The following is an 18936-nucleotide window of genomic DNA, read 5'->3' on the forward strand; positions in this document are numbered from 1 at the left end:
CGGTAGCAATATGTTGTTCATGCCAGTGTCTATATGTACTCTAAATGGTTGCAGTGTATCTTAAAAATAAAATAAAAGTTGTCAATCTCTTCAGTTTCTCGCACCTTTGAAAGTGAACACTTTTTATCAATACGCTTCAGGACTAGGACCTCAATATGAAAAGCTGTATTGTTGAGCTGAGCCAAAATGCTGAATTTACACTGATATCCACAAATTATGATTACTTTCAGATAAAAACATTTAATAACATCTGTTCTTCCAAGACTATTTTTTATTTAAAAAAAAGTGTTTAAGAGTAATAGCAATAAAAACATTTACACATTCACTTAGTGACATTTATCGTCTTGTACAACAGAAAAGTCTGCTCCATTTGCGGGACAAAAATCCCTAAAAACATGATTCTGTTGCATATTAGAGGTAAACATAACCATGAAGATACGTCGTTGAATAAAAGTTGTTTTCCAGCATGTTGTATTTTTCCTAAGATACCGGTAACTTGAGTCCATCAGCATCTATCCTAGAAGAACAATGTAAGGGAGCTGTGGTGCGCACAACGCTAGTTTCCAGCATAGACAGTCTGTTCTGTGCGTCAAGGCCTTGTGTTATGCCTCCATTAAAAAGGATGGTTCAAATGCCTGACAGCTTTTGCTTTAGCCCCTTTGATGTAGTCATTTTCACTGTAAATCCAGGTTCTCAGTGGGTCTCTCTTTTTGACTGCAACTACGGTGTGTCCTTGAGTAGGCAGTGGTCAAGGCTCGAACAGCTTTCATCTGTTCTTTTCCGCTGTTCAGAGGTTGGCTTTGAATGCCCGTGGTCATATGGCACAAAGGTACGGGCAGTTCAGAAGGCTGAAATATTGACAAAAGAATGAGGAAAACACTTGACGTTGAAAAGAAAAAAGCCATTGTAAAAGGCCAATAAAAAGTTATGTTGACGTTGAGATTGCTGGGTCTGGAGTGGTATTTGAAAGTCATTTGGACACACAGCCTGGGGATTGTGGGTAGAGTGGTGGGCTGCGTCTCTCTCTGCAGGCCCTCTGCGTGTGCTCGGCTGAGGAATGAGGAGGGTGGAGAGTGTTGAGGGTGGACAGAGGTACTCTTGGTGGTGGGACAGACGGCACGCCACCCTCCACTCCCTCAGTGCCGTGCAGGCCCTGTCAGATCCCAGTGTGCTGGGCCCGGGGCCCTTAGCTGCACTTGCAGGACTTGACGATCATGTTGGAGAGCTGCTCCACCTTGGGGGTGCGGCCCACGTAGTAGAGGATGGTGAGGGGCTCCAGGTCCTGAGGCACACAGCAGGGAGAGGCAGACGCCTCAGGGTTCAGGGTGTTGTACAGACTCAGCATCTACAGGGGAATAGAGGTGTTTGTGTGATAATAATATTTGTAACACAGGGTAATGAGTCATTAGTGGTGTACATTAGTGGTGTCGTGTCTCACCGAGCTGTGTGTGGTGTCTGCGCTCCGTAGGTAAGGGCAGGGCCCGGAGCAGAAGTTGGCATAGTATCCCTTCGGCTCGTGGATCCACCTCCAGCCCAGATGCTGGCGGAAGTCAATGTAGAGGGGTCGCACACAGCAGTTCTCCTCATAGTTACTACAGCAGGCAGGGGAGAAAGAGTGATAATTATGAAGAAATTATACACATTACCTGAAAGAGAAACACTCTATTTCCAAGTTGGGTATATTTCACTACATGCATGTAGTCTGAGAAGCCCAGAAATACCACTGGAAGGTGTGTCCTTATTTCACTGTCGTACACTTTAACACAGGGACAGATCTCGACTTGTAATGCCTCTGCCTTTCCAGAGACTGACAGCAAATGAACCAGCTTATTCGTATGCGTAATGCTCCTCTGCCAAGTAAATTAGAAATGAGAGAAGATTATTGCTTACAGGAGTAATTCGGGGCTATTCATCTATTGGACACAAATGTGTCTACACATCCTGCAGCAAGTTTTCATCTAAATATATGACATGCACACTAAAATCGTGATTGAATTACTAAAGTGAGGTGGTTACTTACGAGAAGCAGTAGTTGGTGTCCAGGGCTCTCTTGCGTCTGCGGGATGAGGACTGGGCATCTAGCCTGTGAGGGGGCAGCATCATGAGGATGAGGTGAGGGAAGAGCTGCTCCTTCTGCTTCTTCAGTCTGCTACCCAGGTCCCAGCGACTCTCATCGTAGTCACCCTCCACACCTACAGGAGGATGATCCAGGGATGTCAGATGTCTCATCAGTGGATGAAATGGTACATAGACCAAGACCATTCCATATTCAAATTGGACAATTTGGTTAATTCAAGCTGAAGTGCAGTCCTAGTCCATTAGAACATTGTACATAAGTGTGTCTGAGTAAGTTATACCAAATTTAAATTCATCACTGCTGTTTTAGTCGTAGTACTTTCTGTAAAGTTTTAAAAGCATTGTCTTCACTGGTGAGAGGCTGGACTTGAGACATCCCCCACTCCTCCTCTTCCTCCACCAGTCAGAGCTGGTCCCTCTGTCCTCCCCCTGCGTTAGTGTCTGCTCATCCAATCTTCCCCTGATAGCAAAAGCAGTAGAGAACTCAGGAGAGACGCTGCCGGTGGATACGGACGCCATTCTTAATTCGGGGCCAAGCATCTGAGCGCCGTGGAAGCACATTCCTTGTGGCCTAGCCAGTCAGGGCAGCGTTCCCAGGACCAGGGGCCCCCAATTCTAAGTGAGATACCAGACCAATTGTATTCCCATGATATTTTCTCTCTCTCTCTTTCTCTCATAAAAAAATGCCAAATAACTATCAACCATTGAGGCCCATGTTCACTGGATAAGACTTCAGAGGGTATTTTTCTTAATCAGAGCTCGTACGGAAAGTAAGAGGGGCTGTGAAGAGCAGTGGAAAAGCCAAGAACGATTGTCATACAAAATGAGGCACCTCCTGTCATCTGACCTTTGAACTTGACATCTAGCACCTCGTTGACATTTTCGATGATGTCACCATTGGGGTTGAAGGTGTGGCAGGGGCAGTGCACACTGATCTCCAAGCCCAGGTTGGTCTCTGAGGGGAAGAAGAGGAAGTGGTATTTAACTTTGAGGCCATTTTTCTTTGTCCAAATGAACTTGAGTTTCTAAATACCCTTTGCTCATGCTTTGATATGCAACATATGGTATGAGACGGGGAACATTGGGGCTTTAGTCCACTCACCTCGGTACATGAGCCATTCCCTGACTGTGTCTGTGACATCGAAGGAGACCCACTCTGGCATTCCTTTGGTCAGGGCGTTCTTGCCCCCGATGTAGCGCTGCTTGGCTATGTGGTCGTCTGGCCGCAGGATCTGCCAGCCAGAGGTAAGAGAGTGACCCAGCTGCATATGCTCACTCTCTCTCCCACACACACACACACACCAGACTGCAACCCAGCCAGCTCTGCCTGAGCCAGACGCTCCAGGATGCCCTGGGCCAAACGTCTTCTCCTCATGGAAAAAGTGACTCCCTGTGTTGATATCCCCCTTTTGCAAGTTAATGCCTGTGTGTAGCCCTACTGCCAATGAGAACCTGGCTGTCCCTCCCATCTGCACTTCAAACAATTGGGCTCTCAACATTCTGGGTTTCCTTACACTGGTCTAGTCAGGATGAGGCACTGCATATGGTGCTAGAGTCGCCATTGATTCAGATCTGAGCGTCTCTGAGTATGTGCTGTATACCAGCATGAAAGTGTACTTTACTCTACATCTCAAATTGCGGGACTGAGGCATAGGATGTAGAGAGCCACACTTTAAACAGCACCTAAGGTTTCTGTGAACAGGGAGAGGCCAGTGAAGTTGGGGGCTCAGCGCCTAGTCCCACAGCAGGCTGGATAACCAGGTTCCTGAACATTGTCAGCATCTAATCTGGCTTCCTATGGGAACAGGAGACCCAGCGAGAGAGTGCGGCCAGTGCCAGCCTCTGCCAATCAGCTCCCAGCTATGTGTGGGGGCGCCGCTCCGTTTACTCCCCCAGTCAATCTGAGCTGAGCTCGACCCTGGCTAGAGCAGAGCTCGCCTCAGGCAGTATGCGGGCCGGAGACGCTTGTCTCCCTGGCAGGAAATGTTGGCAGCTGATCATGGCTCCAAGTCTCTCACTGGAGATTAATGAGAGAACTGATCGAAGACCCATCCCTGCCATCCCACATACACCCCACAATCCCAGGACAAACACACATCATTTAAACACACAAATCCAGGTGCAGATGTCTGAATCCCTTGTTGAAAACATCTAACGGAACTTGAAGAATGGGTGGTTGGACAAAAGCTTGGAGATTGACAGCTGTGAAAGGAGCGATATCAAAACAGTAATCTTGAGTTTCTCAGAGTCTGATGTAGCACACTCTTAAAGTTTTACAAATGGACTTATGTAGAATCCATTTGACTTGAGGCACAAGGAATAATGATCATCACTTAAAAAGAGGAGAGGGGAATTAGGGGACCTGTATAAATAGGTGTAGACCAACACTACATGTAGACCAACACTACATGTAGACCAACACTGTCCTCCCATGTGCATTGAGCCATATGGGAGAATTGGATCACGACCCCCCTGCATGCTTGAGCACAGTGGGAATGAAATAGTACATTCACACACCTGGTAGAGCTCAATCCTCTGCTCGTTTCTCTTGGCGCTAGAGTTGGGGACACGAAGGGCTCGGAACTCGGCTCTGAAGAGGTTGGTGGAGTTCTTCTCCATGGCCGAGACATTGAAGCGGAAAACCTTGGAGGTGATGCCCTTGGGGCAGTAGGGAAGGTCATCTGCAGAGCACAACACACTTTAGTCCCAGACAAGGTGAGCCACCTTAAAACACTACAATTATGTGTTTTACACACAGCAGGACTGTGACTAAAGTCGTCACTCTGTGCACAGCCTAAAATCTGTTTTGAAATAAAATGATTTGTCAATCTTTTATCTATCTTCTGCATTTCGTAGTGTTTGATTCCTTAAACAAATGTTGTTCACAACAGAAAAAATACAGTTAACCATTCTTCAACTATTGCCAGTGAATAAAACTAAGCCCTGGGCCATCTGGTTATACTTCGTGCAGTGCGAGTTAGCAACAAGTTGAAGTCATGAAATGAAAACCAAATGTCCCATGTGTTAGTGGAACTGAATAGGCTGGTCTAAGATGGCAGGGTGCTCCTCCCCCCTCCCGATCCAGAGCTCAACAGGTGCTCAGAAAGCTAGGACAGAAGCCAAGCATTCCCTGGAACAACCAACCAGCTCAGCGCACATGTGCAATCACATGCATGTAGATACAGAACGCGAGTTCAATCAATGTGTTGTTTGTAAGGGAGAAAGACAGTCCTTCGGTGACTGTTTGTCAGGGGGGCTGAGTGTATAACAGAGTAGCGCCTTAAGGTTTTCTTAGCCATCAATTGAGTAATGAATTGGAAGGGGAACAAGTCCTGTCAACCTGTGTGGTGTGGTTGTGTAAGGCAGACAGTGATCTCCGCTTCAGTAGTACAGTACAGTAGTTACAGTAACAGCCACAGAATCTCGATGGCCCTCTTCTGAAATACTTCCTGTTGCACTGCCAGTCAAGGAAGCGTTTCTATTTTTCCAACCCTAATACCATTGAATTGTTTATTATTTTAACAGGCCGAGCGCATGCAGTGTTGAGCAAAACAAGAACACGGCAAGCGTTTTACGAGCTAAGTGGAAACACTAATTTACAGCCAAGCCATCGCTAATTTATTACCCCAAGCCTGAGCTTTAATAGAGACCCTGTGATTCGCTGTGGTGGTTAACAAGGACACTGCACCTTTGGTTGACATCTAGATCTGTTTATAACAATGGGGAAGGATGTTTGTGTATAATGGATTGTGAGCTCACACGTCTACCTAAACTTCCTATGACCCGTAATCCTATTTCACTGTGGCTTTGCCATTATCCGATATTTCCATTGACTGCCCCCCCCCCACTTTTTTCAAGTGACCTTTTCAGTCTTGACTCTTCACCCCTAGCCAAATATCTGTCCTGTGCTTCCTCACAATCTACAAGGGCTCCGTTCTCCCTTGGCCTGTCCCACACACCCTTTCTCTCTCGTCTCCTGTGTCCCTCTGCCTCCCCCACAGAAGGTGGAAAGCCCCACTTTGAGAGGAGATTTGAAATTCTAATCAGGTCTTTAGTTTCCTTTTGGATGACCTCATTTTTCCCATTGCAATGGTTTTAGGTGGATTTCGCATTAAGGCTTATTTTTGCCAAGGGTCTGAAGGTAATTTGTTCCATGGCTGTGAGTGCAGGGGATAGCTAGTATAATTAGAGTGAAATACACAGCAGGATAATTGACAGTCTCTCTCCTCTCTATTATCAGATCTGGTTCTAAGGCCAGCAGCGTGAGGATGCTGATATCAGCGGAATCTGGACCTGAACTTTCTCTGGAATAACCAAAACATGTCCCAAAGAGCTTCTCTGGGCCCTCAAAATAGATTATTTGTCAATGTGACAAACTTTTATTACATTGTAGCCCTCCCCATTTCTCAAGGTGGTTCACTGTTCATTCGAGATTCATTGTGAAAATAGTAACTTTTTTGTTGTTGTTGTGTAATGACAAACCACAAATGGGTATCACAGTTACATACTACACACAAAGTACTATTTGGAATTGTATATCTACACTGTAATTACACTAACCACCTGCTTATGTAACTACTATGTAAATACATGGTTTTCATGGCACTTAACATGAAGTGGTACAAACACCTCTCCCACTTTTCCCAGGGGACTGAAACTGAGGTCCTGCTTTTTGTAACCTCTCTTTTCTTTGGCAGTATGTCGTCAATGACTTTCATGGAGTCTGGACTGTGGAGCTGAGAAAGCTGACTTCTGAGGACCAGTTGGAAACCATCCACTAACACTTTGACAGAAGTGTGATGTAGTCAAAATGTTCAGCAGTTGACCAGATATATTTATGTTCTAGGTCAGGGGGTACTCAACTCTTACCCTACAAAGTCCGGAGCCTGCTGGTTTTCTGTTCTATCTGATAATGAATTGCACACACCTGGTGTCCCAGGTTTAAATCGGTCCCTGATTGGGGGGAACAATGAAGAAATGCAGTGGAACTGGCTTAGAGGTCCAGAGTTGAGTTTGAAGGTTCTAGGTCAATAACATGGTCAATAGAAGAGTATTAGGTAAGGGTTGCAACAGTAGTGAAACCCTCCACATAGGAAGGCCTAGGGACAGACTTCAAATATCTCTGCTCTAAAGCTTCTCATAAAGCTTCCACCCCAGACAGACACTCCTCCCCCTGCGCCCTCCTCCATCCTCCGCCCTCAAACCCTCTGCTTCCTGGGTCTGGGATGCCCCACCACACTAGCTCCTCCCTACCCTGGCAGGTGACATCACATAGAAGCTCCCAGCAATCAGCCTATTCCCAGTGCCATGATGTCAGTCTCTCCAAAGCTATGTGAAGGTAAACAAAGGAAATGGGAAGCATAGAAAGCAGGTGCTGGTCAGCTGCTGAGGAGTCTGGACCTTGTTTACCAGTGAAAAATGGCAACGGCGCTGCAAAAACTGGTATTATAATGTATTTAAATGACCTATCAAACTAATCTTAAGGCTTATCCAGAAGGCCATAAATATTAATGTTTTTCAACTAACGTTTCCATCTTAAAATAATAAGTAACCAAGCATGCTTTCTAATCTGTCAATAAAAGAATATAGCTAACTCCAGATGACTAAATGTAATAACTTGAGCAGTAAATTCAAAATTCTTGCAACTGAAGTACTGATCATGCTCATAGAAACATACTGTTATGTCAAAGATTTGATCACCTGTGTGTGGTACTATCATTTAACCCTTGTGTTGTCTTAAGGGTCAAAAATGACCAGCCACTATGTTTAACAGCAGAGAAAACCCCCTAAATTCTATTTTTTCAACTTGAAATGTGATGACTTTTCCTAGAGTGACCCCAACATTTGAAAAAGTGAAACATCGCCTTTGTTCATATTTCCATGAAAGCTGTACTCCATCAGTGTACAAAGATTGTCTTAGGGTCATTTGTGACCCGGCAGTTAAAATAATTTACACAACACACACACAATATGAGTAATTGAGATTGTGTGCTACTGATTGAACTTAGCCAGCAGCTCCTGAAGAGGAAGATCACCATGGTTGGCATAGTTAGAAAGAACAAGCTCCCCCCTGCACTCCTCGCAACAAGGGGTAGAGAGGCCTTCTCATCAAACGTTTGCCTTCACCCCACTACCACTCTAGTTTCTTACCTCCCAAAGAGGAACAAGAATGTGGTCCTCCTGAGCACACTGCACAAAACGGCTGAGATCAGCGATCGTGAGGACAGGAAGCCAGCCATCATCCTGGACTACAACCACAAAAAAGGAGACGTGGACAACCTGGACAAGGTGATTGGGACTTACAGCTGCAGGAGGATGACTGCCCACTGGTCCCTGGTCATGTTCCATAACATCATTGATGTGTCCTTATACAATGCCTTCGTGATATGGAACAAGATCGACCCTACCTGGATGCCTGATATGCGGAACAAGAGAGTGTTGTTCCTGGAACAGCTGGGAAAGGCACTTGTAACCCCACACATTCAAAGGGAGCACCTCCCCCGCACAGCAGCCTCTGCAGCGCTTGTGAAAGCTGTTCAGGGGGCTGAATCTTGTCCTGATCCACCTGAGGCTGCAGCGGTGGCAGGCAAGAGGAGGAGATGCCAATTCTGCCCCCCAAAGAAGGACTGTAAAACAAATACTTTGTGCTGCACATGTGAGAAATAAATCTGCAAAATCCCATGCACACACACTTGCATACTGTCCTACATGTGCTAATTAGAGTTGACTGATTTAAGTTCTTCACGTTTTTGTATCTATTATTTTATTCTTATTGTTGTTGCTTATACACCTTGTGGGTGGGGCAGTGGTTTTAAAAAATGGGAGAAGATTAGTATGTTGTTGTAGTTGAATTCCTCATTGTACAGTATATAATAATATCACTGTTGCCAAAAAAGTTCAAGATTGTTTCCCTTCAATAAAATGCATTCAAAACTACTTTATGCACATTTCTGCTACTTTCTTAGGCTATACAAGTGCTATCTCTTGCTTCTTCTTTTTTTTTACACCTATGCAGTACCTTTAGCAATAATAATAAACCTCTAGTACAGAAAACAATTATGACAGGTGTGATGTAATAAAAATGAGTGTTGTCCACTGATTAAATGCAGTTTTTTTTAACCTTTATTTAACTAGGCAAGTCAGTTAAGAACAAATTCTTATTTTCAATGACAGGTTAAGTGCCTTGTTCAGGGGCAGAAAGACAGATTTTCACCTTGTCAGCTCAGAGATTTGATCTTGCAACCTTTCGGTTACTAGTCCAATGCTCTAACCACTAGGCTACTTGCCACCCCATCTCTCTGTGTTGTGAAGAGGGAAAACACATTTTGATGAATGACAGGTTGTTTCTTCATGAAAAAATAGATTTGGGGTTTAAAATTCAATTAAGCTGCTTTATTTCAGGGGTTTAGTGAAGGTGAGTCATTTTTACCCTTAGGACAAGGGGAGTATGCAGAATGTTAAGACTACACAAGGGTTAAACACAATGCTTTAGTGTGGACCAGGCCCTCCTGTCCTGAGTAAGTCTCTACACATGGAGCCTGTGGCTGACTGCGTTAGATGAGATAATGTGATGGAGTTCTCTGCTGAAGTAAGACAGCTTTTTTCCACTTGATCAAGGATGAAGAGGGAAAATGGCTGGGGGGGCGGCGTCTTTCGGAATGGACCAGAGAACTCTGTCTGTTTGCCTGGGATGACATCACTTTTCTACTATTCCATATATCAGAAGCACTGCTGTCCTCAGCTCCGGTCCACATCCTTCTATCCTCCCGACGATGAATCAATGATTGCCATATGCCAGACTGACCACTCACTACAAGCTTTTCTTTTAAAGAAACCTGTCTCTGCCTAATTTTCAGCTATGAGAGCCAACAGGTGGTTTTCTTAGATGATTCAATGGTTGCCTTTGGACAGTCTTACTATGTTACAGCAAACATAAAGACAGTGAATGAGTACTAATATATGTGGAGGAGTGAGTACAACTGGAGTTCAATCCCTATACCAAACCTAGGACTGAGTGTTGTGGGTTATGGAGATGCTTGGCACTTGTGTCGTTAGTTTGGCTCCTCTACCAGTGTTTGCCAAATGGCTCCCATCTGCACTTGTCATATCCACAGCTTTACTGTTTATAAACACTGTTTATATTCAGAGATACCTAAATAGTGGTACAATGAGTATTTTGGCAAATTATTCTAGCTATGAAAGCATATGAGTCTGGGAGGAAAAGTCTCTGCTTCATCTTACACAGCCCTGTAACTGAATGATAAAAGGAGTGAAAAAGCACCACTGACAATAATCCAAGAAATTCCCACTTTCCAAAGAGAGTGTATGTATAACCCATTAGATTATGGAAATGGATTTAAAATATGCCTTACTGTATTACCGTGGTTGCGCGTTCTAATATTTCTTAAATCCTTTTTATTTTGGAGATTTCAAATCAAACTTTTTGTCACATGCGCCGAATACAACAAGTGTAGACTTTACCATGAAATTCTTACTTACAAGCCCTTAACCAACAGTGCAGTTCAAGAAGAGTTAAGAAAATATTTACCAAGACCAAAACAAAAAGTAATAATAATAAGTAACACAATAACGAGGCTATATACAGGGGGTACTGGTACTGAGTCAGTGTGCGGGGGTACAGGTTAGTTGAGGTAATTTGTACATGTGGGTGAAGTGACTTTGCATATATTTGTGTATTGTTTTGTTAGGTTTAACTGCACTGCTGGAGCTAGGAACATAAGCATTTGGTGACAGACATTACACTCACTGATACTTCTTATGAAAATGACATAATGAGAAGTGGAGGGAAGAGAAAAGTGGTTATTTGTCCAAACTGCAGGCCTTGTTAATGAGAGGATAAACACTCTCCCTCCCTTACAGTCTACTCTGGAGGGTGTATCTGGACATTAACAAGTAAAACAATTAAACAAACAAAAAACAGGGACAAAAAAAAGTGCATTGTACTTTTACGTAAGTGTATGAAAAAGAATGAGTCTAGTCCCATAGACAATGAGTGACAACTGTAGCCTATAGGCCCTGTTTATTTACTTTGATCGTGACGGACAGGGTGATGTGACTAGGGGTCCTGACCATGACTGGTGCAGCCCATAGCTACACATCAGACCTCTGTTTGTTTTGCGGATTCTGACTAAGGCAGTGGCGTAGCCATAAATTAGTTGGTGGGTGGGACTGCAGAAATTTGGGTGGGCACCAAAAACCAGCCAACTTTGTACATGTTTTGTCATGGGGCACAGAGAAAAATGTGCAGCTTTATAGCTAATCTCATGCTATTCTCTACACATTTTGTAATGAGGCAGAGAGAAAATGTTGCTTTTTAAAATCAAATTTGCTACAATTATACACATTTTGCTATGGGGCAGAGAGGACAATGTGCCGTTCTATAGCTCATTCCATGCTATTCTACACATTTTGCCCTGAGGCTGAGAGAAAATGTTGCATTTTTAAAGCTAATGAAAGACTAAATAAAGGTGTGTTGACTGTGATAAAGTCAGGGGATTATGAGCTGTTGTCTTGTTTGCTAAATGAACAAATGAAATAGGCAGTGGTATAGTGTATATAGAAGCACTGTGACATACGCCTCTAAGTCATATTCATGGCTGATTGGAGGTGTGGCTTTCAGTTTTTTTTGACGACCCATCCTGTGAGAGTGAATGTCATTCCAGGTCATCCATTCTGTTATATTTCATCAAATCTGACTATCACAGTGAATTGCTTGCTATGAATTTGATCTGATGGTGTTTGCTTGTTTAGATAAAAAAAAAACGAATAATGTCTTGTTTGGAACACTGACAAGAGCACCTGTCCCTACACCGCTAAACCAAGGTGGTTGTAGTAGTTATTATTTTGAGAGTCGGATGCACAAATGGGACCCAGGAAACAGATTTGACACGGGGGCCTGAGCTGTTGCCAGAGGAAGCACAGCTCGGTCTTTGAATAGCATGAAACACCTGCCATGTTGATCTTAAAGTAGTAACATGATGCAATGATTCAGGCCCTGAACAGTGAATAGGCCTGCTTCCAAGTCTTCCACTTAGTAAACAATTCTCTCCCTGAGAAAACTCACTGCAATAGAGAGGCAAGCTTCCAATAAACGTCTCACTCTGATTAGACTGGAAAAATCAGTTGTGGGTGGTTTATACAGGTAATGCCAACTAGGATTAGCAATTATGCTCTAGTGCACAAGCCAATTTGCAGCTGAATTAGCTGTGTTTTAACTTTTCAATAGAACCAATATATTTTTTTTTGCTGTAGTGTACACAATACATAATCAAACAATTGATAAAAAAGGTTTTGGATAAATGCATATTTGGACTTGGGAAAGAAAGGGTAATTGGAACAGTGGTTGGAGGGATGCTCAAATCGATGGAGTCCTAGAAAAAAATTGTTCCAATGGCATCTCAGACGGTCGTGTGCGCTATTGGGAGTTCCCATGGATTTTGAGTGAGGTATGAGGGAGGAATGGCGTTTACGCCAATTAGACTGTTTGCTTTGCCCTCTCCAATGCCCGCGGTCTTTCCACTGCTCAGAGACGCGAGTGTGCGTTTAAATTGTGTTCGCCAATTCATTTCAGGCGGATGGAACGCACGCCAAGCGAAGGTGTTCTTGCGTTCTTTAGTAGAATTTGTTAACATTTCCTCTACGTGTTTGCAGTATTTCGCATATGCTGGAGGTCTACGGATGCTTTTATAATTTAATCCCGCTGGAATTTACATATGGCCAGTTGAAGGGAGACAATGACAAATTATATAAATAAAACACAGACAAATTGCATTACACACAGACATCTCTGTACTCTGGAGGGGCGTCAGAAAAATTATATTTTAAAGCGGAGTAGAAAAAAAAGGTTAAATTGGCTTCGTCGGGAAATCATAAAGTTGCTGTCTTGTGTCTTTATTGGAGAGGTATGCTCCTCGATTATTTTACTCATTTTCATGGCAAATCACTATCAATTGATATTACACGCATGCGCTGCTCACCAGCTGTGGCATTCAGGTTTAAGAAATGACGCATCATCAGACCTGGACTGCTTAGCCTTTCACCATGGAGCAATGGGCTATTTACATTTAATAATCAGGCTTTTGATCAGTAGGATACCTAACATAATAGAAGCCACGGTGGCAACACGATCAGCTGTTTGTTATGATCATGATAGAAAAATGGCCTTCATGAGTAAAACGCGTAAATAGATACATGAACATTACTTACTGTTTTCTGGTGGTCCATTAATCATATTGAACTTGTAAATCTCTTTGGCGTAATATTCCGTCTCCGTGTTATCCTGCCCACAACTGTGCTGTCTGTCTCTCCCCAACTCCTCGATCAGCTCCTTCGTGCTGTTATAGAGCGCCAGCACCTGAAACGGTACCTGATTCGGACCCACTGTTTGCGGCGGGCTGGTCATTCGAAGTTTACTAAGAATCTGTCCTCGGATTGCCTCTACTCTCTTTTTCTTTATGTGGTCTATGTCCACAGTGGTGCAAGTGGATAGTGACAAAGTCATTGTCACACAGTTCAACAGGAGGAAAAACAGAAGTGCTTTGCCCAAATGCATATTTCTATCTTCCCTTGCTTAGCTAATAATATGATGAAATATGTTTTTAAACATATGGTAAAGTGGAAACAGAAAAATACACCAAATAATTTGGACTAAATTCCAGGAGAAATGTTACCCTCTATCTCTTTGTATTCAAGTGGTCAACGAGTTCTTTCCCCCGATGAATCCCATCTTGTCAAGATAGGGCTAGTGTCATCTGGGTGCTAACCGGCTGTGCATTCCAAGAATAGTCCAGATCATTCTTGAAATTGTGTCTTATCTGAGACCCCTTTTCATTCAACCTGTTCTTCATATGTTCTGTCACAACCTTGACGTGTTCCGTTTTCTCTCTTCATTAGTTCATCATGACAAAATTCACTTTCCCCATTGCTTTTTATTTTTCATCAACTGTTGCTGGTGTTAAGTCAGTGCCGGTCTCCCTCGCGCTCCTGCGCGTTTTGCACAACCAGAGTCTCGTACTCAATGTGCGCGCAGTCCCTTCACTGATACTTTATAGTAAACCGTAGTTGTGACGTTTGGGAAGGAGGGACTGCAGATCATCATTGCAGAAGTACGCATTTCACACTATGATTATGTCTGTCTATCTGGAGGCCATGTGCCACGTTTTACAGATAAATAAACAACTTGTTTTGTTTGCGATTGAACTTTGTAGTATTTATCCAATGTATACAAATAATAGCCTACGCTGACACGTCAGGTCACAAAATAGTTTGGGTTCACACAAGAGCAGTGTACATTTTCAAGAAGTGAGAGTATGCCCCCTAGTGGATATGTGAAGCTAATGTGGAAAAAATTAGGGGAAAACCAAACCACTGCATACTACTTGATTTTCAGATAATTTAGTGATATAATGGGCGTACTTCTGTCATACCTTTATAATAAACCCATATTAGCCTGTATGCTGACAGTATTTGTTTGTGATTGAAAATCGAATCATGTTTCTCTGTTGGCCTATATAATTTAAACTTTTTGTTATTTTTATGTAATATCTGTTTGCTGTTTGGATTGTTGTTTGTTATAACACAGGGAAATGTTGAAAAAGAGATCCTGGTCTCAAATGGGATTCTCTGTATACATAAAGGGTAAATAAAAGTTTGAGTTATTGGTTCTGAGACATAATATCCAACAAGTGCCTATGTCCTTCAACTTTGCTAAAGTTGTTTTGTCAAATTATTAATACAATCCAATGTTAGCAATGTCGCTTTTGGTGTAAAACTATACCCAGGATGCTTCCCTTGGGACTGCATGATAGGATATTTGACATTGCAAAAATCTCTACCACTAAAATGTATTGACACGTAGCATGATTTGTTGTAGGTCATGAATGACATGAACATATATAGTAGTATGAAGTCACTGGTGTGGTTGCAGGGAGAGATTCCATATCAGTATCTCTATATATGGAACTCCAAGGGGCTTAAATCAACATTCACTGGAAATAATCTAGTAAACAATACTGAAACTCCAATTGCTGGCATACACCCAACTATCCATTGACTAACAAAAATAAACTGCGTTTCAGATGCCATAAACTCATATGAGCTATACCAAAACTTTTAAAGCGATGCCAGACTACAGGGCATATAAGGCTAAGAATAACAAAGTTAATACGGGCTCATTTCCTGACTGATAATTGGCTGAAATTATGACGATAAAAAAGACAACGTAAGCCTACATAGCATGTTTCCATATTGTTTCTGGGCTAATTGGCTGTCTATCTACATTACGTTACATTTCATTTTGGCGCTAGCTAGCTACATAGCGTTCATTGCACCATTTTATTGTTGCTAGGTAACCTTAGCTGGTGTTTACAAACCAGTTCAACTGTCAAAACAATAACACGTTCTATAGGCACACACAACCAGGTTCAAAATAATACACACACACACACACATTAACTTGTTGCTACCAGATCCACTAAACAAAATAATCAGACAACGTTTATTTCCCGTTTGCTCTGATTGTGCTACATTTGGCTAGCACATCAAATAACCACAGTCGAGCTAGCGTAATGTGAGGTAGAGAAATATTAGATATTAGATTCTTGATACCATTTGAAAGGAAACACTTTGAAGTTTGTGAAAATGTTAAATTAATGTAGGAGAATATAACACATTAGATCTGGTAAAAGATCATTCAAAGAAAAAAACATGTTTTTTTATTTTTTATTTCTTTGTATCATCATCTTTGAAATGAAGGAGAAAGGCCATAATGTAATATTCCAGCCCAGGCGCAATTTATATGGCCACTAGATGGGAGCAATGTATGTGCAAAGTTTTAGATTGATCCAATGAACCATTGCATTTCTGTTCAACATTTTGTATCAAGACTGCCCAAATGTGCCTAATTGGTTTATTACTATATTTTCAAGTTCATAACTGTACACTCTCCTCAAACAATAGTATGGTATTCTTTCACTGTAATAGTGTAAATTGGACAGCACAGTTAGATTAACAAGAATTTAAGCTTTCTGCCAATATCAGATATGTCTATGTCTTGGGAAATCTTCTTGTTACCTACAACCTCGTGCTAATCACATCAGCCTACATTAGCTCAACCGTCCCGCGGGGAACCCACTGATCCTGTAGAGGTTTTAAGGCCTACCTTCATTACAAGGGTTGGGCTTGCACAAATACATTTTCTGATGGCATGTAAAGGGAAAGGGAAATGGTTAACCTAGTCTGTTCTCCAACTGAATGTATTCAACTGAAATGTGTCTTCCGCATTTAACCCAACCCCTCTGAATCAGAGAAGTGCACAGAAGCTATAGAAGTAAAATCTGGTATCCTTCAACATGGTTAGCCTTGTTAATTGTCTAAGAAAAAAAGAAAAACCCACACACTGATCTTGCCAGTATCAAACCAGACTTGTATTTTCTTTCAAGTTATTAGCAAATGATTAACACACACACGTTCTCAGATGTGCGAGTGCTTTTCCTATTTCTACAGTATCATTTTAAATGGAGAAAACATATCAGCAAAATGTAAAAAATGTGTGAGGATTTGCAAATCCTGTTTCCGTACAGAAATTACAAGCCACATGTACAAGTTCATTGGACATGCCCACAAGGCCAATAATAATCCCATCATGTCTGCATTGTGCATGCATGCCATCAATAATCTCACATCCACTGTAACCAATAGTGGAGGCAAGAAAACAAATCACTGGAGAGTGACCACAATGAAGGTTAACTTTTACATGGGCTGCAAAGTAGCTATGTAATGTATGAATTCCATCCTCGTATGGCTGACTGGGACAGAAATCCTAATCAGATCACACTTGTAGCTAGCATACCAACCACTAGAGAAGGAGGACAATAAGTGTAGCAAAATTAAGCAAATCAGTGCAAAATTAGAGGACATCATCCAGCAGCCAAGATGCTTACAGCATTAAAATATAGATCGGTTCATGATAGACTGGAGGAGACACTACTTCAAGTCTCAGGGTGGATGACATTACATCACAGCGGCTACCAGAATTTATCTGCAGTTCACCTCTGCTACAGTCACACCCCTTTCACCTCCTCCTATGCCACCAACTCTGATCTGAGTCAATGTATCAGAATTAAATTCGATTGACTCAGTCCACAAAGTCTGCTCTGCTGGCTGCTGAGATTGATGAGGAGAAGGAGGTCAGTGAGTGTAACAGAGGGGTGAGTGTGCTGAGGTTAATGAGAAGGAGGTCAGTGAGTGTAACAGAGGGGTGAGTGTGCTGAGGGTGATAAGGAGGTCAGTGAGTGTAACAGAGGGGTGAGTGTGCTGAGGGTGATAAGGAGGAGGTCAGTGAGTGTAACAGAGGGGTGAGTGTGCTGAGGGTGATAAGGAGGTCAGTGAGTGTAACAGAGGGGTGAGTGTGCTGAGGGTGATAAGGAGGAGGTCAGTGAGTGTAACAGAGGGGTGAGTGTGCTGAGGGTGATAAGGAGGAGGTCAGTGAGTGTAGCCAAAGGGTGAGTGTGCTGAGGGTGATAAGGAGGAGGTCAGTGAGTGTAGCCAAAGGGTGAGTGTGTTGAGGTTAATGAGAAGGAGGTCAGTGAGTGTAACAGAGGGGTGAGTGTGCTGAGGGTGATAAGGAGGAGGTCAGTGAGTGTAGCCAAAGGGTGAGTGTGCCGAGGTTGATGAGGAGAAGGTCAGTGAGTGTAGCCAAAGGGTGAGTGTGCCGAGGTTGATGAGGAGAAGGTCAGTGAGTGTAGCCAAAGGGTGAGTGTGCCGAGGTTGATGAGGAGAAGGAGGTCAGTTAGTGTAACAGAGGGGTGAGTGTGCTGAGGGTGATAAGGAGGAGGTCAGTGAGTGTAGCCAAAGGGTGAGTGTGCCGAGGTTGATGAGAAGGTCAGTGAGTGTAGCCAAAGGGTGAGTGTGCCGAGGTTGATGAGGAGAAGGTCAGTGAGTGTAGCCAAAGGGTGAGTGTGCCGAGGTTGATGAGGAGAAGGAGGTCAGTTAGTGTAGCAGAGGGGTGAGTGTGTAGCACACGTGAACTAGTTCACAGGGGAGTGCTAGTCACTTTCTCAATTCATCCTTCCTCGATTCCTCTCCTCGTATCCTTCTAAAAACCCATTGGAGAAGAAGGTCAGAAGGGAGAGATCTTGTATTTTCTCCTCCAATACAATACAGGTGAGGAGATAATCAAGGAAAGACAAAGTGAGAATGCCCTAGTAGCCATTGTGTAGTGAGGTCACCCACCCTGAGACCTAAAGTTCTGTTATCCTAGACCAACCAAGATCCTGGTTTTGGAATGATAATGGATGGTACTTTGTGGGTATGAAGTGCTGTTATGGACAGGGGTTGCATCCTAGGTCAGTCATACAGGGATTGTTACACCCGCACCAATGATCAAGGACATCAACTGCTGCTCAAATCTGTGCAGTTTCATCAGACAGAATGAAAGTGAGTAACAACCAAATAAAACAGACAAACAGGGAATGTTCAATGACCAAAAAATACACTTTACATAAAATAATCAAGACTTTATTTTATATCATACAAAGAATGCCTATGTAAATGGTTAGTGGGTTTAGACATTCATTTTCTCAAAAACGAGAGATAATTGAATAGTTAAATGAGTAGTGTTTAATACAAATAATAAGCAGAATGTCAGGGATGGGGTGGAAGAGAAACCTGCACACCCATTAGCTAGATCTCTAGAAGCAAGGTTCACCATGCATATATAACGCATGGCGATATACCCTTCAGTCTCTCCAGGACTTGATGCACAAGGTTAAGGTTAAGCAATTTTCTCAGGTCTCTGTATCTGAGATTAGAAGCATAGACATTAGACCAAGACTTGCTTCA

The 18936-nt window shown here is 42.8% G+C and overlaps 1 protein-coding gene across 1 annotated transcript; it reads right to left on the reverse strand.

Moving 5' to 3' along the window:
- Positions 1 to 220: 220 nt before the first annotated feature.
- On the reverse strand, positions 221 to 14111 carry LOC135525873 (transforming growth factor beta-3 proprotein-like). The gene is made up of 7 exons (XM_064953817.1): positions 13303 to 14111; positions 4594 to 4757; positions 3179 to 3308; positions 2924 to 3031; positions 2021 to 2192; positions 1439 to 1592; positions 221 to 1345 (listed from the first exon to the last, which is right to left on the reverse strand). Exons 1-7 carry the CDS (start codon positions 13646 to 13648, stop codon positions 1187 to 1189), a joined length of 1233 nt encoding a protein of 410 aa, XP_064809889.1. The 5' UTR covers positions 13649 to 14111; the 3' UTR covers positions 221 to 1186.
- Positions 14112 to 18936: the final 4825 nt, after the last annotated feature.

This window comes from Oncorhynchus masou, chromosome 32 (genome assembly GCF_036934945.1).
Source record: "Oncorhynchus masou masou isolate Uvic2021 chromosome 32, UVic_Omas_1.1, whole genome shotgun sequence".
Taxonomy (NCBI): Eukaryota; Metazoa; Chordata; class Actinopteri; order Salmoniformes; family Salmonidae; genus Oncorhynchus; species Oncorhynchus masou.

Excerpts from the sequence above, each read along its gene's own strand:
- LOC135525873 (XM_064953817.1), bottom strand. The coding sequence starts at position 13,648 with ATGCATTTGGGCAAAGCACTTCTGTTTTTCCTCCTGTTGAACTGTGTG. Across the intron at positions 3,032-3,178 it reads GGAATGGCTCATGTACCGAG|AGACCAACCTGGGCTTGGAG; the intron begins GTGAGTGGACTA and ends TCTTCCCCTCAG. Across the intron at positions 2,193-2,923 it reads GCTAGATGTCAAGTTCAAAG|GTGTGGAGGGTGACTACGAT; the intron begins GTCAGATGACAG and ends ATCCTCCTGTAG.